The sequence below is a fragment of the Embiotoca jacksoni genome, unplaced genomic scaffold (genome assembly GCF_022577435.1).
Source record: "Embiotoca jacksoni isolate LCO1_2020_lvr unplaced genomic scaffold, fEmbJac1.0.p SCAF_11, whole genome shotgun sequence".
NCBI classification, from domain to species: domain Eukaryota; kingdom Metazoa; phylum Chordata; class Actinopteri; family Embiotocidae; genus Embiotoca; species Embiotoca jacksoni.
Genome location: NW_027185241.1, coordinates 1,560,388 through 1,583,236, shown reverse-complemented (window position 1 = coordinate 1,583,236; position 22,849 = coordinate 1,560,388). Strand labels below are relative to the sequence as shown.

Here is a 22,849-nt window from a genome sequence, read left to right as displayed (position 1 = left end):
CGTACATCATCATAATTACAAAGGTAATCCCACCACAAAAGACTATCTTGGATATAAATAGGATTGACTTGTTATCTTCTCTAACCAGATGAGCCAGTACAGAGAGCGTTGTGGGCTTTAAGCAGCAATCAACTCAAAGTCACACAACTTTGTGGTCTGCTTTTGTCTTAAGTAATTACAGTGTGTGTAACGGAGCCCGGGGCAAGGTGCGAAACAGTTTAGACAGTTCGGCTGTTGTTCATCTGCAGAAAAGAAAGACGGTGTCTGAATTATATCTCTGTGTTAGAAGAGGCGGATAAATGAAGGTTGGTTTGAGCCAAAAGTGAACCCAATGGTAAAGGCCACAGGAGCAGAGGGAGTGGGGCAGCCACACACCGGCCTGACTTTTGATAAAAGAGTTTAACACTTTGGGAGCAGTGTGAGCACATGTGCGGGAGTGACTCAGATTTATGGGTTGCTTGTTCGATCCCTGGCTTCACCTGACATATCAAAGCACCCTCGACACATCTTAAATTGCTCCTGATGTGTTTGTTTGAAGGGAGAGCATGCAAGCTGCTTTATAATTGGCCAGCTGAATGTGAAGTAACAGAAGAAATGAGTGAGGGACAGAAACAGACCTTTTATGTGCAGACCTTTTGATTAAATCCAAATGTCCCCCCTCTGGACTTGTGGACTGAGCCCTTGCAGAGTTCAGTCGTACGTTCTGTGACATGTTCACCATCATCATATCAACAGGCCGGAAGAATGCAATAATAACATGCATTTTAATGACCTCTATAGGCTACACTTCTACATATTTCTATATCATGATGTGTTTGAATATTGTTTCCGGCCTGCATCATTCGAAGGCCAATTATTTGGAATTTTGATCATAACCACGAAATATGAATATTAATCTCCATCCAGAAGCGATCAATGTTAATGCAGCAGAAAATTCATTCCACACGTTGTTTTTTCTTGTCAAAACGCAATGCCTACATTACCCACAGTTGGCATCCAGCAGGTGAACACAGAGACGTGTTTAGCAGTTAAAGATCCAGATATGACCTGAACATAATGCCAAAGTGAGGGTACGTTTTGAGCTTTTGTCAAGCCAGACGCGCAACTATAGACAGTCAGCTGTTAAACTTAATATGTGAGGCTTTTGTTTACACCATCACAGCAACCTCAGGGGCTGAAAAATAAAGCCGAAATGTCAAAGTGCTAAAAGCTGCAGTTTCTCAAATGACCACTGGAGGTTCGCTCCCAAAAGCACATTTACCTAGATTAAAGCAGAATCATTGACTTCACAACATACTGGATAAACTGCAGTAATAGAGGAATACGCGAAAAACCAAAACATCTCGTATTTAGTTTTATTTAATATTTCCTTGTCAATCGAACACAAATATTTCTCCTTTTGTAAAAAGCAGGTCATTATTTTGAAGCTCTCCGGAGATGCATATTAAAAGAAACTATGCCAGACATGACAGACCCCTCGTTGATCCAGTTTTATCTGTCTGCACTTCCTCCCCCCCACTGCGTTCCCCCCTGCGCAAACTGCCAACCATCACCGTTCAGTTTCTGATGCTTTCATGCTCTACAAACCTCATTTCCACTGAGCATCGCCGACTCGGTGTCATAAAACCTCAAAACATCTACTCGTCAGCAACATTCATCACCCAACATTAGAAAAAAAAAAAATCTGGATCTTGTGGAATGAATTTTCCTCCTGAGCTTCTTTTATGGGCGAGTTACATAAATATGCCAAAAAGGCCGAACATGTCGCTGAGATGTGAGTGTAGGGAAAGATCTGTTTTGACTCAAACTGAGACTGACAACCATGGAAGTCTGGACAGAGCTACCGAGACTCACCGAGTTTCACGGGATCCATGATGACAGCCTGAAATCTGACTGACACTGGAGACACATGGAAATAATGGAGACGGGTCAGCTAAAAAAAGCACCAAGCCGAGCTTTGGGTGCATTTGCTGACGTACTTTTTTCACCTTTTATTAGGGTGTACTGTCAAGTTCAAATGGAAATGTCAACAAAGAGCCCCAGATCTAAAAGGAAGCTGTATTGTATCTGAGGAAATGGCACAGTAGGAGAGGAAATGGGTGTAGATCAGGAGAAAAAACAGGAAATAAAGGAGAAGAAGAAAACTGGAGATGAGAGAGGAAAATTTAAAAAAAATTGACAGAGGACATGATCAGATTGTTGCCTCTATTATAAAGGATGGGTCTGATGTAATACAGATGAAGACAGTAAAGAGAGGTGAACAGAGGAGACAAATGTTTTTACAGTACAGAGGTAAAGGGAGCCCCCTGCTGGTCAGAGGAGGAACTTTGGATTACAGAACTCAAATCTTGTCTGGTCCTTTCAATACAATTTCAGGAAAATAGATCTGAAGGTTCAACTAAACACAAGAAAGAGAACATAAAGGGAGAAATCAGAAAAACAGTAGGACTACCAGTGACCTCCAACACAAATCAAAATAAAGTGTCTGAAAAAATGATTAAAAAAAAAAGACCTTTGTGTTTGCCAGAAGCTGGTCAACTGCTACACTTCACCATCACTCCTTTATATTCTGCAGTGTCAACCAGCTCAGATGCACTCTGTTTGTCAATCAGAGGAAGAGACTGGCAATTAAAAGTAGAAGAAGCTGCCAGCAGAACTGTGCTTTTCTGACATTATAAATCATGAATCATGCATCCTAAACAAAGTTGTTTCTTATCTGAAAAAATAAAACCAAATATTTGATGGTTTTAACCTTTAAATGTCCAACTTTTTGTTTGTGCAGGTCATGAAAAGCATTAAAAGAACATTGAAATATTGCCCTAAACTTCAAATTTGGTGCAAAATTTCTAACATGACGTAACTGTGTCACAAATTTTAGTCATTTGAAACACAGAGATTATTATGCAGCGTGAAAAATCCCATAGATAGCACGAATAAAAGAAATAATATGAAGACAGCATCACCATTTTTTTGTTTGTTGAAAACAAATTGTTTAAAACTTTTTCCTTTCATCCTATTGACTGAACAATTTTATCCCATTTATTTAGATGTTGTTGTTGTTGTTTTTTAATCACTGCTACTAAAATGACTTTTTAAATGTGAAACACCAGCCTGTTTTCTGTGCTTTGATGATTCCTCGTGGTCTTTTTCCATTTGTAATAAAAAGTAAATATGTGAAAGTGTCTCAGAGAATAGTTACTCTCTCACGAAGTAATTCTCATCTGACCTCTAAAGCACGACCAGACTCGTTCCTGTGAAGCATTTACTGCTGTATTTGTATTATAGTTCTTTCATATAATCCCTCAATAAATGACTTTGAAGTGTTTCTACATTTGATTATCATCCTGTTTGGCTGAAAAAAAAAAAAAAAAAAAGGAAATTTGTATTCACATGTTTATGCTTTGTTGAGTTGTTAGTGCACCAAGTCTTTATTATAGCAACACAGAAACAAAACAACAGAATAAAACATACAAGACAAAACCAAAAAGGAGAGAAAATAATTACTGAGCCACATTTTTGTCGAGTCACAACATTAGACGTGAAAAAGTCACACTTTGCACATTTCAGTCTCAGTCTCAATCAGAAAACTCATCATATCAGTGTGGCCGACATTTTCTCATCAAACACACATTCATATTTTCTACATTTTAATGTAACTGCGCAGCACATTTTGCATTCCTGATGTCAGTTGATGTTTTGTTTTTTTGTGCAGAATATTACGTAATAGTAACAACACACTGCTAAATCTCCGAACAGTAATCCTCTGCCCTCTGAACAGGTTAAGTGAGCTAATCCTTATCTAATCCAGCTATCACTGCCTTTAATCTCTTAATCCAGTTTTTGCTGAACTGCAGATTAGATCAGGTTTGCTGACAGGTATGAAGGCCTCTTTTCATGGTTTAAGAAGCACTTTGGGTAAATAAATATCACCACACAAGACTGTCACGTGTTGCCTGCACCAGGTTCAACACTTGATGACGTGTTTTTTCCCGTATGGGTATAGTATGGTAGTCTGGAGTTTCGCAATCTTTGGTCCGGGGCCCAACATTGTGTCTCTGGGTGTGCAGACAGGGTCACCGCAGAGTTAGTTGTCAAATAGGTTTGAAATATGCGATCCTCCACATTATAAATGCTCTTTTAATCTTGAAACTGAACATTCATTCATGAACGTATCTTAAACTGGCTTTTGTGTTTTAACCAACTATAAAACAATGAGCATAATTTTATAAATCAGAATATAATAAAACTAACCACTTTTAAACTTCCTCCATCCTTCCTACATCTAACCCCTCCGTCATGTTGTTCGTACTCTCTGGATTTCTCCCTCACGGGCTGCTAGTTGGTCTTGGTCTTCAGCTCTGCCAGCTTGCTGGTGACAAAGTTCCACTTGAAGGAAGCGTCCTCGCTGCCTCCTCCCAGCGAGACGTATTTGGAGAAACTGTTGTTGCTCCTCCCTTCTCCTTCACTCACCTCTCCCTCAGCGCCCCGCCCGTCCTGGCTCTCCTCCCCTCCGGCCTCCGTCACCCCTTCCTCGCCCTGCTCTCCCGCCGCCGCCGCCTCGTTTGAAGCAGCAGCAGCAGCAGCCGCGGCTTCGGCCTGCTTCTTGGCGGCCCAGTTGGTCGCGAAGCTGTCCCAGAATCCTGAGCGCCTGGTGGGTCGAGGAGGCTCCTCTGGCATTACTGCAAGTGGACTGAGAGAGTAGTGGATGCTTTTGGCTTTGAATTTAGCATTCTGTGTTTTCCGATTTTAGATTTTTACTCTCGCGCTCTTATCATTAGTTGAAACATGTCTCGGAGGAAGAATTGCTCCGTAAACAGAAACAACAAAGATGAGATGGCAGACTACCTAAATTGTTTCCAAAATATTCAACCTAAAAAACTATTTGACTAATTATTGCTTTTAGATGTCTGATTAGCATAGAATTCTCATTTTAATAGCATTTCAGTCACTATACTTCAGCGTTCCTAACTAATGGTTAGTATGAAATTGCTTCACATTTTCCTTGTTTGACAGTTTGCAAAATAAACTTCTGCACTTTCTTGTCAAGAATTAGATGTTAAGATTGATACAACTGTCACGTCTTCACACGTATGAAACTAAACTCCAGTTAGCCCAGCTTTATTTGGATTGTGTTAGCGCTGTGCAGAGTCATGTTAACATTATTCAACCCAGTATCACGGCAAAGCGTGAAATAGACACGTCGGTCCACTGCAGCAAAACGTGAAATAGCCACGCTTTGGCCTGTCTAAACGTGACAGTTACACATTTAGAAAGCGTGAAACTTACACGCACATAAAGTGCGTCTATTTCACGTTTTGGCGTGATACCGGGTTGCATTAGTCCCCTGTTTTCATTCCTTATGCTAATTCATCCTTCTGCTTATTGTAGCTTCTTATCTTGCAGATAGAGTGGTATCAAGTCTTTTCATTTAACTTGATATAATAATGCTGTAAAGACAATTGCCCCTTCTTATCTAGAAGTATATTAAACTTGGACTTTTCAGCCACATTTTTCCCAGACTAGCAGCAATTTAAAGCTTAAATTTGCTGATATATTTTTTTCATTATATTACTACATACACTTTCTTTCTTCTGTTCAATTCAGTCAGCGAGCATAATTGTGCCACCAAGTATTATGTGTGTGTGTCTGAGAAGAGTAGTGTGATAGAAATTTGAATCTGATCATGACTGAAATTTCCCAAAACTGCGATCTGAACAGCAGATTGTAAAATACAGACTCTGTTCTGTTTCACCTACACAAACCACACAGTTGGTTTAAAGTGCAGCGATGACATCCGACCAGGAAGAAAAGAGGACAGATGTCAACAAAAGAGAGAGATTTCCACTCACTGGTCAGCGACTGGCGGGCTCTCAGTCTCCTCGAGAAGCTGGTGCTCATCGTCTTTGTTGAAGAGAGTTGATAGTCTGTTCCAGCTCTTAGCCCCGGCCCCCTGCATCTGGACACACAACCAGGCGCACACACACAGGGTCAAAGGTCAAAGTAGGGATGCAGTTAGTGCTTTCAATAGGATCTCCTGAACAATGGTCCTCTCTGATACCTGTAGAAGAAGACGGTCACGGAGGCGGAAAACTTTCCATGAATTAAGTCTTAGAGTGAATTTACGGAGCAATTTATGACAAATGTATAAACAATCTTTGTAAAGTCTGTGAATTTAGGATTCGGGTCTCATTGTTCACATACTTTCCTGGCCAGTTGGGAGACAGCGTTGGGCCCTTCATCCTCCTGCACCGGACTCATGTCATTCTCCACCTCTGTGACCTGCAACGAAAAAACAATTTACAAAATGAATGTTCATTAACTGTCCACACAGCAACATCCTGAGTTTATTTACAACATACTGTCCGGTACTTCTGCAGATGGACAGGCTTTGTGCGCGTAAGTCGCCATCTAGTGCCTATTCTTGATACTACAACGGGTTGAAAACCTCAGGACAAAACATAAAAGATGATTAAAAACTGTTAAAATGGCAAAAATTACAAATTTCTTCGCTGAAACTTACTTTTAAATTTTACACACAGTTTTTAAAAAAAAAAAAAAAAAAATTATTTTACTTTTTATCTGATGAACACTTGGATGGTATTTGCACATCAGTGTTTATTTTGACATGAAGAAAGGTCATAGTCGCACAGTACACTTAAATTATCTCATATTTCACAAGCGCGTGTGAAGCCATGACGACTCAAACAGCAGTGATGATAACTCTGCATATCTGTTTAAAAGAAAACCATCTCTACAACCACAGGCAGTGTTCCCCGCGTCCTTGCAGATGATATGGCGCTGCGAGAGATAACAGATCTGAGTTTTCCCCGAGGACCTGGCTATCTGTCTTGTCCTCCTGTCAGTCAGAGGAATGCCAACTAATCCGTTTGTTCAGCTCCTGTGCAGGATCGAGTTTCTCAGCTCACCAGAGATTTGGGTCAACGCAACACTGTCTGCTGCACTGGTACCAAATCCTGGATAGAGTCCAGGTGTTACAGTAAATAAGTAGCATTTCGCTGTTTATGCAGTTAGGAAGTTTAGTACAGTGGTTCCTAGTCTTGGGCATCCGACTCCTGCAATGGGTCAGAAGATAAATCTGAGAGGTCCTGAGATGATTAACGAAAGAAGAGCAAAGTTCTGCTGTACAAGAGTGTGTTCATTTATTAAACAATCTTCTCAGATCTTTCCTGAACTCATCTCAACCAGCTGCAACTTTAAAGTATTAATTTAGCATTACTGTTAATGATAATGATCACAGGGGTAATTCTTCTGCATGACTTTTGATATTATAAGTACATTTGATAATAACCCTTTTTTTATTTTGTGGGTAAATGTTGGCCTCAAACAATTTAAATGGAAACAACATCAAACATCTGAAATATGACAATGGTTCCCAACAAGGCTCGGCCTTTCTGGAAGGGGCTACGAGCCAAAAAGGTTGGAAATCACTGGTTTATCCTTTAAAAATGTGTCGTACAATATTCTCCTCTGAAATGTGACGTATCTGAAACTTATGCTTGTACTGGAGTAAATGTACTTGGTTACTTCGTACCTCTGATAAAAACATGATATGTCTTAATGTTAATTGCCTTCGCTTTAGTTGCAAGCTGTAACTAAAGTGCTCCCGCCTACCGATTTCAAACAACCTAAAAGAAGCAGGTAAACATTGAAATATAATGTGTGATGTGTGTAGATTTAGCAGAGTCGAGTTTGCCAAAATGCACAAGAGGAAGCTGCAGGCCAAACTTCTGCCCTTAAAGTTCCCGTTGGCCAGAAAACCAAACAGCGCTGCAGGCTCATCTAACCCTGCGATGAATAAGAGATGGTCAGCAAAACAAAACCTGCTGACTTTCTGACTTCGGTGCCAACAACCACATCAACTTTCTCAAACTTCATCTTTCTGTCTCGCTCTTAAACATATGAATCAGTGAGACGAACAAATATCGGAGAAAGGCGTGAACTCCTGTACCTCTTCAGCCGTGTCCTCTTCGTACTCAGGATTGAGAGTCTTCATCACTTTGCTTCTGTAAACCTTCCACATTGTTGCACTGATAAATGCTCAACACTCAGTCAGAGACCTCTTCTGGCTCTCTGGTCCACCCTCCACCAAGTCTCCACTCCCAGCTTCAGCTCGTCTCAGTTGGGCCGACCTTGTTCTGTGTCCATGCGTAAAACTCTCAGCAGGTTAGAAGTGCAGGGAACTCGTTCAGTGCAGAGGCCCGAGGATTTTCATACTTCTTCTCCTGGTCAGATTATGTCGATCGGCCTGACAGCTGCTTTCGTCCACACAGAGTGTCTGAACAGGTGAAGCTGGGAAGTTGTGCTGCTCGTGCATGCACTTACGCAGGTGTACACACACGCACACACACACACACACACACACACACACATTAACGTTCAGCGTCACGGTTCAGAATCCCTGCCTCGGTTACCTGGAAACAGGTGTGGATTTCCTCATTCATATTTCAGAGGGTCTCTTTTCCAGAGCCAGAGGTCCATTGTCCGCCAGCGTTGGTAGCCTGGTTCCTGTAACCCTGATGCACAATGCACACTCAGGTACACATGCACACCATTGACATGTTTATGTTCAGAAAGAAAGTTCATTTTGATGATTTTAAAACTGCAGGAGGATTCATGTTCTGTGATAACTCAAACTGACTTTCTTGCACGAATGCATGAATCACTTGTTATCTTAATTGTTTGAATTCACTCTAAACACACGTTCATACCTGCAGTTTATGTGCAGAAGCTCCCCCTTTATACCGTCTCACCCTACAATCCACCCATCTCCCGCAGTTGTCTGGCCACCTGCATGCCGCTCCTCCCCTCTGCTCTCATTGGTTGCTGCAGCATGTCAGTCAAAACACCAGCCAGATTCAGGTGCACTGTTAGTTTTTCTTTTTTTCTTAGTTCTTTTTTTTTTTTTACTCGTTGCTTGGCAACTTGAGAGGGCTGGCGAGTGTCATGTAGATAAAGAGAGATGTAAAAAGCTCTGATGACTGATTGGATGTCACTCCTCCCACAACCATAGAGATACACAGGTTTTTTTTTTTTGCTTATTTGCTTATTTGGATCAAACACTTCAGCTAATATCTGGGAAATAACAACATTTAATGTTAAATTGACATCAATGATCTCTTATTTTGCAGCAATAGACTCCAACTACTACACTTGCTGCTTGCCACAGTGAAGGATTGATCATAATCTTGATTACATGGCAGAGAAATCGGATCCAACGTGCCCTATAGCTCTCCTGTTCCTGGTTTTGATTACTATACAGAGCTCAGCAGTGATGAAGGTGTAAGGTCGGTCAGATCCATAAAATCAGCATGAATTATGAATGCAGGTCTGTGGGCGACATGTCTGCACATACAGACTGATGCATGTTGGTTGTTGGAAGAGCAGCCAATTTGGTTGTGGACGCAGCTCGGGTTTCAGGATGGAAAGGTCACACCCATGTATTTATCAGCGTCAACACACCACAGAGTGGCGCTTGATTGTTACTGAGGCTTGTGTGATGCCCTACATATAGTTTTAAGGGTTTTATAATGAAACTGTTAAATGATGTACCCAGTAAAGTTTTAGAGAAAATTCATCAAAAAGACGTGAGAATGTTTTATTAAACTCGAGGTGGGATGAGGCTGATAAAGCATGGTCTCACTTTATCCGGAGTTAAAGTAAATATGTGTCTTAATGAATATTTAGCTCACCGCTCACTGCTTGTCACAGTTTACCTGCTGGACTGAACAATCGTGCGACATATGTTCCTGAAATGAACTTTTAGGAGACAAATTCGACCCGGAATCATTTTACACTTGTCCTGTACTTCATAACTTAAGTAATGATGTGCATGTATAAGATTAAAATCACTGATTTTAAACATTACATCTTGCAGAAAATGTCATATTTTGAAATACACCAAGTTTTTGTCAAGACATTACAAATGTTTTTTGGACCCGTTCCACTATTGTTTTGTTAAAATCATTTTGTATTTATTGACTTGCTACTCCTTTGACCCTGTTCAGGATAAAGCGGGTATAGATAATGGATGTTTATTGCCGTTTCTTCTCTCATCAGTTATCCAGATTGAAACAAAGTCTTAAGTTGCCACCAGGTGGCTCCAGAAACCATATTAAACCGTATCAAATTGTGCTCCCCAGACAGATGTAAAAGTGTCATTTTAGCAAACGGATTTCCTTTCAGGAAAAAAAAAAAAAGAGACAATAGACCTTGACTGGTTTATTGATTGTTTTCTTTGCATGGCAGTGTGAAAATATACTTTATGAAAGTTGCTGCTGAAGTTGTCTGACTTGTGATTATTATGTTTGATTTGATTTGACAACATTCAACAAAGTTCATTATCATTTTAATTGCTGTAATCATGCTGTTTTCTTTCAGTCGACTCTTTCTAAATAAATTTCCAGGAAAGTTGTGTCGCTGAATTTAGGCCAAAGGTTTCTGTGAATGTGGGTTAAATACTTTTGTCTCAAAGCAGTTTTTTATGTCTTAATATTTCGTGCACATTAGAAATCCAATATGAATTTAAATGTTTGAGAACATTTAGCCTGTCCTCCTCAAAATAAGGTGGGTCCCCTGAATGGGTGTCCTCACACATTAAAGCCCCCTGCTCCATAAATATTATCTGAGGACTGTTTTTGACTGCAAAACTACACTGATTGCTTACATTTTTTTCTGCATAAATCTTATAAACAGAATGTGAGTTATAAAAAAATATATATATACATAATCAGGCTCCCTGATTGATATTTACAATATTTCTTTGGGAGAAAAACACTTTCTTTTAAATATTATTATGATATAAATATTACAACCACTTCCTTGTTTTTGTCCTTCACGGGACAAAGTCCATATCTGCTGGTGCCCAGGAGTCCATCCATATATGTGTCATATGCATGCGATGGATCCTTTTTTGGTCGTGTAGTTTGGTGGTTGGTCACCGTTGCCTCCCTCTTCTGACCACTGGGGGGAGACACTGAAGCAATCCCGTGCTGCAGCGGTGCTGCTGGAGAGATAAAGAACAGAATGTACTGTACACAGTGTACATTAATTCACTTTATCTTGCACGCACACGCACACGCGCCACAGTGTCAACATGCAGGCCTGTTCAAAGTCATCTGAAAGATCAACAGCTGCGGGGCATTTTCTGGAATAGATAGCGTGAAACTGCCTCAGATGATATGACTGTAAAAACGCAGAAGCTGTGTCGTTATCATTTGAGTCAGTTTCTGTGCAAAGTGCTTCACGTCTCTCCGTTGTGCCAGAGATCAGCGGTAACAGAAATAACGAACACGAGTTTTCCACTTCCACACAAGAAGGCTGAAGCGAACCACCTGAACTGAACCTCTTTTGTCCAAACAGATCTCACATCAGCACTGAAGCGCGATGTGGTGGTGGTGGTGGAGGGGTGGGGGGTGGTCTTTAATGACCTGTCACTTGAACACATTCTCCCTGTTGATATATCTATATACCAGCGGTCAGAAACATAACCAGACGAATGTCATCAGATACATCAGAACATTACCACGAGTGTTGAAACTTCTTTAAGTTCTCATCTATTGCTGCACACTGTGTCTCCCGTCGAGCAGCTTGGTGCTTTCGCAAGGCTGACATCAGCGGTAGTTCATAAATGTTCAAACGCGCATGGAAACTTTTGATTTTTGTACTTTCTCAAAGAAAACCTCCTGTCATCGATGGAAGACAAAATCAGGGCATTTACTGAAGTAAAAGCAGCAACGCATTGGCGAAAAATGTACTCAGTACAATGAAATTCATGTCCTGTACTATGGATTTACTAAAGTAAAAGTGTTCAAGCATCGTTCGTAAAATATACTCACAGAAAAATGATAAAATATGATTTAATCTTATAAAGAATAGCTTAATCGACATAACCGGGTTTTTCTTTTGCTTCTGTATGTAAAATACTTCCTTATGAGGAAATGTTTTGCGTTATAAACTTCATTTTAGTAAACTAAAGAAGGGTTATTATCAAATGTACTTAAAATATCAAAAGTAGTAATCATGCAGAAAAATTACCCCTCTGATCATTAATAGTAATGTTAAAGTAACACTTTAAAGTCGTAACTGGTTGAGATGGAGTTCATTCTAATGTTTTTATATAGTTTAATCTCTAACAATGAGCTTTATCTTGTGTTTTTGACAAGTAAGATAACTTTCAGTTCAAAATCTGAGCATACAAAGTAACTTGTAGGCTAATTAAAACAGTAAAACAAAATGTTTCTAAAACCTGAAAATTGTACTTACAGTACTTTAATCTATAACAATGCATCATATGTTATTCGTGTTCTTCATTGTTCAAGTCGCATAAAATGGAAGCGCTCAATTACTTGTTGAATAATTAATACTTTAATAAATGCACTTTTTCACATTGCAGCACTTCCTGTTGTTACTCTGACAGCGCTGATGTCAGAGGTCAGCGCAGGTGAACCCGGCCGTCCTCCTTCGAAGCACATCACACTCGTTGCTAATTTGAAGTCGAGCCAAGCATCGACGACCATCTGTGCTCGTCCTTCTTCTCGGATCCCCATCTCCAGTGTCTTGCCCCCCCCCCCCCCCCAAATACTCCGATCCACGGGGGTCCACATAGCGCTCGTCAATTTTACAGCCTGTTGTTCAGCCTCCCGCGACAACTTGGATTGAAACTTAAAATTGTGTGTGTGTGTGTGTGTGTGTGTGTGTGTGTGTGTGTGTGTGTGTGTGCGTGCGTGTGTGTGTGTGTGAGAGAGAGAGTCTGGACTTTATAAAGCTGATGCATGTGTAAATGCTCCCCAGGCTGTTTCCAAACTAAAATAGATCTGATGTACAGAAGGAGCTATTGGAAGATGAAGCCAGTACAACACAGTATGAGCCACGTGTTGAATATGTAAAGAGGAGTGACGTACACACTGCTGCCTTTTGCCCCGTTCACTCTGCTGTATGTAGCGTCAGGAAAACCCAAGTTAGTGTTGAAGGTTAAGGCACATACGATCCAGAATTTCTGGTTAAAAACGTCCGACTCTCACCTTTAAGCCACAAGTGTGTAGTTGCTTCATGCAGTGGAAGTTCAGCGTGTAGGTCAGTGGGTCAGATTTAGGACAGCTGTGTGGCTTTTTGCTTACAGCACATCATATGAATAGTTTGATATTTTCAGAAATACTAATTGGTTTTCTTGTAAAGTATGACGGGCAAATGCGAAGCTACAGCAGGAATCAGAAAAAAAGGGCAAATTGGCATTTTTGTGGGGAGAAAGGGTGACAAAATTAGCAGTTTCCACTTGTTTCTAGTCTTTATGCTGGGTCAAGCTAATCCTCTCCGGGATCCGGCTACATATTTACAGTACAGAAATAAGAGTGGTTGTACTTTTATGGTTGGTTATGTGCCGCATGATTTCTCGGTCAAGAGTTTCGTTGCTTTTGGACCGAGACCGGCGGCCCTCTCTCCTAGGTGCTAAACTAAGCTTCATATTCAGAACCGTTAGTTCGGTCCTGTCCAAACATAAGGCACCTGTCCAACACTTGAACCCCCCCCCCCCCCCTAAAAAAACACAACTTGTGCTTTTCTGTATGGATTGAACTAATGATATAGGTGCTAATACTTACAATTTACCAGGAACGGACCCAAACGCATGACTAAGATGCAAGGATTTAGGTAGCAAAAGAACTTTGCTAACAATTGGTACAAACAAGGTCCAGAAAATTGGGACAAAACGTGAGAGAAAGCGAAGTCCAAAACACAAGTACACAAGTACACAGGCACAGTCACAAATAGAAGTAGAAGTAGAAGTAGAAAAGTAGAAGTCGAGGTCTGCCATAGTGTTGACTATATAATCCAGCAATGAGAAAACAGGGAGTATTCATACTGTGTTGGGTGATTATCAAGTGATTGCAGCTAGGGCTGATTAAGAAACTGAGGTCAGGTGAGGTGGATGTGGTAGGAAAGAGACCCAACATGGAGACCCAACATGGAGACAACCAGACTGGGGATCTGCGGTGGGTTGACACAGGCAATATAAAAGGAAAACAGCAAAGTTGATAGAGACAAACAGACCAGGACCACGCATGCTAAAATTGCAATATATTAGCCTATAATCCAATAAAAACAAAAATAACTCCCATGGCCTCTGCCTTTTCCGTAAACGTAAAAAAAAAAACACGTCACAACTCACGAATGTGGGGCTCACAGAAACTTGTACCATTTGTAGCTTGCCTCACAGATTGAATATGTCAACCACAAAATGACTTCCCCAAAGTGACTTGTCATCTTTGATCTGATTAACTCACAGACATGTGAAAATGTAAAAGAGAAATAAGCAAAGACTGGAAGAAAGTCAGAGTATCAGTCTTTAACAAGCATTTACTTCATCTCCTGGCTGTTCATTAATAAGTGATGTATTGGTGCAGCGCCACAGAGAAGTATTTCCATTTGTGGGAGGATGACGAGAGTCACAATCTGTGTCAGGCCGAGAAAAGTAACAGTTTTCTTTTACTTAAAATATTCAGGGTATCTGAGGACATTAACACCTACTAACTGTGTTTGTTAAGGCGTTGTCAGCACTCAAATGAGTCAGGTGGAAGGAAGTCAGACGACAAGCAGTTTTGTTTATGCAAATGAATCGAGCCCAGATGTAAATGTTACATGGTTTAATTAAAAGTCGTCCCGCGCAAAAAAAGTCATCACGACAAGAAAACAATGAGACGCTATAAACAAATCAAACATCAGACATGTTTCAACGTTGCTGGAATGGAAATTAGATCTTGATTAAGTTAGGAATGCTTGGACATATGACTTCTGAAAAGTGTCGCACCAGTCGGACTTTGCAAAATAGCATAACAAACAACATGCACGTGTTTATTTGTCTCTCTGTGCACACTCGTGCATGTTTTCATTAGCAGTGACATAATCGAATGGCGTGCATGTTGCAAAAACACTTCTGCTTGCACACGAGCCTCTGTGTTCCTCTCCGGTTTTACAAGGCCCTGCAGACGGGGGAGTTTCAGCGCGGAACTTCCTGTCGTGCCAGCCATTGTGTAATAAAATGCTTAATCATAGCTTGTGCCTTCCAAAAACGGGCTTTTACTGTGTTATTTTTTCCATCATCATTATCTTGGCTTCAAACTCTGGTTTTACATAAGAACTCTCAAGGTTATTAGTCACACCTTTTTTGGGGCAAAAAAAACAAAACTACTGGTACACACAAGACACACACAATAGGTCTCATCTGGAGAATTGGGGTGAAGGTCTGCGAATATGCATCCAGAAATAGAAACAAAAGGCCACTTCTCAAGACATTTTTTCAATGAACTTTCTAGTTAAATCCACTCCTTGTTTCTTATTGTGTATGCAAGCAATGATTCGGGTTTGCAGGTAGATTTCACAATTAACTGTGTTTATTGAAAGCAACAGGCTTCCCATCAGTCGTGCAAAAAGCCTGTATATGCACTCTTATTGGAGAAAACACAACACAATATCACCGTATTCATTTATAATAACAAAAAAAAGGAAGCAGTGGAAACTTTATAGAGCACACTGTGGAGCACATATTTGCAAAGTCATGCTACATAAACCCCAACATGACTGTTTTTTAAATGTAGAACAGTTAAAAATAAAAAAAAAAACATTATTTTATCCACCCTCTTTTTTTGTTATCGTGATTTAGGACCTTTGAATCCTTAAAACCACAGAGCACCTTCATGCCAGGTCAGTGTCAGTGCTGACATCTGGAACATTTTGGCAACAGTTGGGTTATTTTGGTCAGAATGGGTCACATGAGTCTACAGGTAAGATGGGATCCCTATGAAACCAGCTTGAAGCTATTTACTTTAAAATTTAAAAAAACAGGAATGTTTGTGTGTTTATGTGGTTTCACAACCAGTAATTTGGATATTTATAGTCATATGATACCCTGAGGACAAGTCAAGTCACCCCCTTTAGGTCCCAACCCTTTTCTCAAACTGAAAACGTGGTTGCATGCTTGCCTATACACTCATGTAAGGACTTTCTCTCTGGATGTAACCTGTTCAAACCGGCTGCGGTGCGGTTTCAACCAGGTTTTTAACTGCACGGCTGGAGGCAGTTCCCCAGCAGCAGGACTGCTGTTGTACAGATGTGATCGACTCAGACATTTAAAGATTTCAAGTTGATATGAAGCTCAAATGGAAACACATACACACATATTATATGAGTAAAGTACAAACAGTCAAAACAAAGGTACATTTAATGGTGACCGCATTGGAAAGTAAGCTGGTAGAGATTTGGGTTTTGATCAAAATGAAACAAAGCAGTACCGCAGATCGGCTGTTTTACAGATCAGAAAAAAGAAACATGTATGGACTCATAGGTCTCCATTCTTATTGCAGAAACAACACATGTTGACTTTCAGACAGTTTACTGTCCCCTTTAGCAATGTGCCAGAACAAATCCACATTGAGCATGCTTAGCAGCACAACACAGAAACAGAGATGTTAACGTGGCAAATCTACGGCTACGTTCACACTGCAAGCCCAAATCCGATTTTCTGTCATATCCAGATTGTATCTGGATTGATTTATGAAAGTCTCACAGCAAAAAAAAAAACACAATGTGATTTTTGCAATCTGGACCCAAACCACATGGAGGTGGTTTGAAATGTGATTCCAATCAGATTTCCACATCGGCATCGTTCGCAACGCGACACTGTGACAACGTTATTTTCAGCGTGACACAGTGAGTGGAATCCATGCTACTGCTAACATACTTCTATCAAAAAGTGTAGATTTTTAGTGCTATGGAAAGCACATGCCAGATGCTTCCGTGTTAGAAAGCTGCGTCATCAGTGTAGGTCATTACCACAACAACCCATGTAGATATACTGGTGATGTCTGGACACACCAAATCCGATCCGTTCACGTGCAAATAACAGTGCGGGCAGTCTGTCCTAAAGATCAGATTTGAGAAAAAAAAAAAAAAAAATCTGATTTGCTTGTAGTCTGAACATATCCTAAATGTTATCCAAAGGCAACTGGACTTCTTTTAGTTTCTTGGAGACATTTTGCCTCTCATTCGAAAGACTTTCCCTGGTTCCAGCGTTGAACTGCTTTCGGGGTCGTCAACAGCTGGAGACTCGTTGAGGTCACATGTGGGAACACTGCGTCATGCAAAACCCTGACTTGAACATGTGTGTAATTTCAAATATGACCAGTATTCATGACAAAGCCTGTTATGCAACAGAGCCAAGTGACCTCAGCAAATCAGAGATCAGCCGCTGATACTGCCATGATTGACCACATACAACTGGTTCCTCTCATCCTCACCAAATCCTGGAGTTTTGACCTTAATATAGGAATTAGCTGACAGCATCGTTGAGGAGACACTTTGGTCCGAGTCAAAGTTCACACGTTTGCAGAGGCAGTACATTTTTTTTGGTGCTGAGTGGACTGGTGGTTTGAACTGGACGCAGTTACACATATTATCAGCATCCATAAGAAGCACCACGTGGCTTTTTAAGCACCTTTTGCGACAACAAGTCTCTCAGATAACCAGCCACACCTGTCCTCAAATGTTCCCTCCAAAATTAACCTGCAGTAACTTGATTTGTATCAGCGGAGAGGAGAAATTGGCTGCGGCCAAAGGGAAGATCAGATGGAGGGATTCAGAGGGGCGGGCGGATCAAATGAGAGGATTAGAAAGCAACAGCTAACATTCAACTCTGAATTCTCTTTATAGCAAGTGTTGGGTGTGGAGCTCTGGAACAGAGACTGCAACTATATCAGGTGCCGCTTGATGCAGCAGTGACAGAAAAGGAAATGAGGAAAGTGGCGAAGATAGAGATAGTAAACAGAGTACCGTGTCTGTCTTTTTGGGCACCAACAAACGTGTGTGGCAGCAAACACGGCATCTGTTTAATGTAAGCCAAGTTGCAAGTTGCTTCTGAATTTGCTGTGGACAGTAAATACACACTCCACCATGCAAACTCATACATTACAGTCTTTAAAGATGCAGGTATAAACAGCTGACACGGGGAAAATACATAATTGGTTATGTAGTGGAGCCAATGCAGGGCTAACATTTTAATGAAGAAGCCCCACATTATATGACTCCTGGAAACTTTAGGATTAAATCCAGAATACTAAAACATGTCAAAGGTTAAACTAAAACCTCCAGACATACAATATGTAAAGCCTAGCTCTTTAAGTTGCTGGTTCAAATGCTTCAGACTATCGTGAAATCTCACACATTTAACCTTTCATGGCTCCATAAATTACGGGTATTAATGCATTTCAAATATAGACATCCAGTGCTACATGAATACCAGGATCACCAAGTCATTCAATAATCAGTGACTGAGGACGACTTGTAGAAGCCCTGAGGTATCTTGTGCGCATTTCCAAGAAAAGGTGCTACTTCATTAAAGTACAAGTACTGGTGATAAGACTAAAGACATTACAGTTTGTTCTGGTTTTATCATGTTTCACTTCAAACTCTTGAAGAACATAAAAGACATGTTTTCTTCAAGATAAGGCAATTTGTTTGTCCCACTTTATAAAGACTGACAGTGAAGACTTTATGTGCAATTTAAATTGAATTAACATCATTAGTGTCAAACAGCATTAGTGTCAACTGTTCTGTGTGGGTAAGAATAGGGAGCTGTCAACAGGTTCCTCATTAAAAAACAGGAGAGGTGCAAGTCAGTTCTGTGACCTGAAACAACTTATATAAGATTATGTTCACAGCTGAAAAGTAGGTCACATGGCCCAAAGCCGTGTCCTTCAGGTGGTGTAAGTCAAAGCCTAACAACGACATATAGCTGGGAAAAGTGACCTCACTCTTCATAAAATGACAAACTCAGAAACTCAGAGGAGAAACAAAAACTGAGAAAAAAATGTTCGAGAGCTGCAGAGTACTCGACAGGAAATTAATGTGGACAAACCCGCCTGATGCCGGAGACTTCCACAAACATCTGCAAATGTTCGTCCATGTGAATGCATTAAATAGCAACACTTAAAGCTCTTAAACAGACTGAGGGCATCGATCTGTATGACGGAAAATGACACGTTTTATGGACCGTAGTACCGATCTCTGAACCCTCTCACCACAGAAATAACTCTCAGATGGTGACAACGATGAGAGTTTGCAGTGTTTTAAAAGAGAGGGAGAGATAGTCTATAATTCCCAAACCACTGCCTATTTCCAGCTCTGGCTCTCACAGCAGCCGGTATTCTCACCAGCATTCCCCGCCGATTTAGACGGGAAATCAGCAGCTCAGTGTCCCCGGTCTCCTCATACGGCGGCGCAGCAAAAAAAAATAACTGCGCTTATCAAAACCATGAGGAGATTAAAATTCTCAGGCTGCGGATTCCACCAACAAAAGGAACAGTCTGAACTCAGACTGACTGCTTTTAGAAAAGAGATAAATTAATGAAGAAAACGCTCACAGTTTTTGTCAAAGCTTTTCCACCATTATACAGCTTGTAAGTGTCACTGGTGTGATTTGATTTACATGTATTCTTCAAATAAGTTGAATTACGCTGGAGAATACTGAAATTGTCATAAAGAAATAAACAAGTTTGTTGACTTATTGTTAGAACATTTTTATTTCCAGACTGGGAGAGCTGTTAAAATGCTCCCATTTACATACGGGAAATAAACTTATATGACAAATCCACAATATTTGTATGTATTAAGTCAAATTTGGTATAATGTAGACAACGTCTGTACATTTTGGCAAAAAGGATTTTAATGTCCATTTAAGATATAGTTAGGGCCTGAGCACCGATGGTGCGAAAGCCCTATTGTTATCGAAATGATTATTATGATTCTCCGTAAACAACTGCATTTTTGGAGGCTTTATCATATTCAAAAACTCATGAAAGTTGGTACACCCGTCTCTCCCGGCGAAAAATGTGGTATTTTAGTGGAGTTGCGAGTGGGCGTGACCAAATGGCTCGCCCACTAAACAGATGCCCCAGCGGCTCCATTTACCTACATGCATGAAATCCGGTGGACATGTGTATCACACCCAGATGTACAAAAAAGTTACCTTGCACCATCACGTCAGCTCAACAGGAAGTCTGCCATTTAGACTTTAGTCGCCATTTTTGGCGATTCGCACATGTTGTACTTTAACAAACTCCTCCTTCAGATTTTGTCAGACTGACTTGAAATTGAGTCTGTGCCCTCTTCACATGTTTGGAATTAAAAGTTATCATAAGAATTCGTTTTCTTGGATCGGTGTGCCCGTAGCGTGGCGGCCAAAAAGTGACCCAAAAGTCATATTATAGCATGTCGTCCAAAATATGATATAAAAGTCATTACCTTTGTCATCCTGCAGTGAAATATGAATATAAATATAACCAAGATTGTCAAATCATATCATTTCATGACATAAACGTGCGTGATAGTGTCTGAAAGTTGCGGTTTACTAAATCACTGGTTCCTCATTCAGTGATTTCCATTGAAACTTTGCAGCAGGTTTTGTAAGTGACTCCGTGCCTTCGTGTGTTTTATTGCGAAATGTTTGAAAAAGCTGTGGCCTTATATATAAAAGATCAACAGTCGTTCCAGCATAAGCTAAGGAAAACAAATGGTCAGTAGTTTTAGGTTGTGTGAAAAATCTGGAGATTTTTTTTTAAGATAAGAGAAAAATCAATTGAAGGTTTTTCTGTCCAGAGCCTCCATCTTGAGCCCGTTTCATTTTGGTTTCAGAGCGGGCTGTTGTACAGTAACTGCTGTTACTATGGATTTAAATTACATTGTATCAGCGTTGGATAAAAAAAAAAAGCACCGTGCGACCATTGCCCGCTGTTGCAGAGGCTACATAATTATGGCCAGTTATTTTTACTATTTACATCAACAATATTGTTTCATCTCTTGTCAATTGTCACTCTGTACGCAGATGACACCATGCTCTTCCACACTGGCGATTCTGTACAACTGGCAGAGTCTCTTCGCTGTACAACGTGCTCTTAAAGACTTAAGACTTCTGCAACACATCACAGTTTATGTTGTTCACCAGAGGCAGATCTTTAAATTACAATAATCTCAACATTTCTACTTTGAGTGGACTTAAAATTGAAAGGGTATCTGGATTGATGAAAAACTCAAAATTCCAATTTCACCTTGGTAATCTTGTGTGCCGGCTCAGGCCAAAGTTTGGCTACTTCCACGGAAGTAAAACCATGTTTCCCATGTCTTGTAGGAGCGGCGGCGTTGAGGCAGTTTTCATGTCAGTCTTGGACTACGGCGATGCGATTTACAGGCATGCATCTGCCTCAACACTTAAATCTCTGACCTCTGTGGACCACCTTTAGATTTATTACCGGTAATCACGGCCACTTATATGATAGGGTTGGATGGTCCTCTCTTTAAAAGAGACATGATACTCACTGGCATCCTGTCATCAAAAAAGCCCTCAATAGAAAACTGCCCCGATACCTCTTTGACATGCTCGTACATCATTAATCAGAGATGTTAGGTCTCAAATGGAAAAGACTGCTTTTAAATTTAGTGCAAAAAATACAGCACCACCTTAAAATCAATACACTTGTAGCATTTACACATTTATCAATCACACATCTGTCTATCAATCTATCTATCTATGATTTCTCTATAAATAAAGGTTAAATGAACATGTAGTCACAGTGTGAGATTCCCATTATCAAATAGAACTTGGTTGATTAATCCGACATCTAAAACTGGACACACTTTAATTATTTTGTTTGTTCTTAAGGGACGGCATCAGCTGGCATTAGCCATCCAGCAAAATTATCATAAACCCAATGGGACACACAAAAAAAAACCTTTGAGCCCATAAATAGAGAAACAAACAAACAGCCTTCGAATCCAGAGATAAGCAGCTTTACAGTAAATCCCAACGAAACGGGAGCCACCGGGAGATAGGGAGGGGGAAACAAAAATCAGAGCGCTATTAGGAGACAGAACATGGCGCCCTACATCACTGACCCGACAGGTTAAAGGGCTGAAATATAGACACTGTAACTGCTGCTGAAAACCCATAAAAATCTATATTTAAAATTGTTAATCCGCACATTGCATTTCACTTATTTGCTTTTTTTGGGGGGTCATGGAGTGAGTCTAAATGGATGATATCTGAAAAAAGACTTTTAATAACAGAATGTCAATTATTTGACGGTAGGAGGCGTCGATGTGGCCGCAGATATTAAAAAAAAAAAAAACCCGGACACTGCTGATTGCGCTGCGGGGCCGGATTGTCTGGGATCTGAAAGACATCGTGTTCTCTGCAGCCTGCACGTTGGACGCCAGTCACAACAGAGGCCACCCCGGCGCAGAGGCCACCCCGGAGTGAACCCCCCCCATCCGGCACATGCTCCGGCGAGGCACGTGCACGCCGCCGTGTCCTCAGCCTGACTCCGCCAGGGACGCTGAAGCGTGGTCTGATGTGGCCCCGTGCACACAAATGGCGCCGTGATCTGCTGGTGTTTTTACATTTCGTTTAAATCTGCGTCGGACGTTCGAGCAACCGAACAGGGTTTTTTTTTTTTTACTGGGCAACACGGGCGCCTCTTTAGGATTGCAACGGACTGTTTTTATGTGTCACGTGCATTCACTGGAGGTCGGTGTGTGTCTGCAACAGCTCCAACAAGATATCGTCCTATTTATTCAGTGCATACTGCTTCAGAAGGCCCTTTTCCAATGTTGCAACCAAGTCTCTATAACGATGCACAGTTTGAATTGGTTAAACACGCGACATTCCTCATTAGCGTTTCTTTCCTGCAGTTTTGTTTTTGGTCTCATATGAACGCCGCTTAACACAAAAGTGGGGGCAGAGAAATGCGGATTTTTATTAATTATCTTGGCTGAAAACGGCCAAAGGTGG

General features: G+C 40.8%; 1 protein-coding gene across 1 annotated transcript; it reads right to left on the bottom strand.

Annotated features, from left to right (window-relative positions):
- Window positions 1–3,870: 3,870 nt before the first annotated feature.
- Window positions 3,871–8,288, bottom strand: LOC138191849 (uncharacterized protein C1orf232). Its single transcript, XM_069138899.1, has 4 exons — window positions 7,970–8,288; window positions 6,202–6,279; window positions 5,850–5,956; window positions 3,871–4,690 (listed from the first exon to the last, which is right to left on the bottom strand). The coding sequence occupies exons 1-4, from the start codon at window positions 8,039–8,041 to the stop codon at window positions 4,336–4,338; spliced, it is 612 nt and encodes a 203-aa protein (XP_068995000.1). The 5' UTR covers window positions 8,042–8,288; the 3' UTR covers window positions 3,871–4,335.
- Window positions 8,289–22,849: the final 14,561 nt, after the last annotated feature.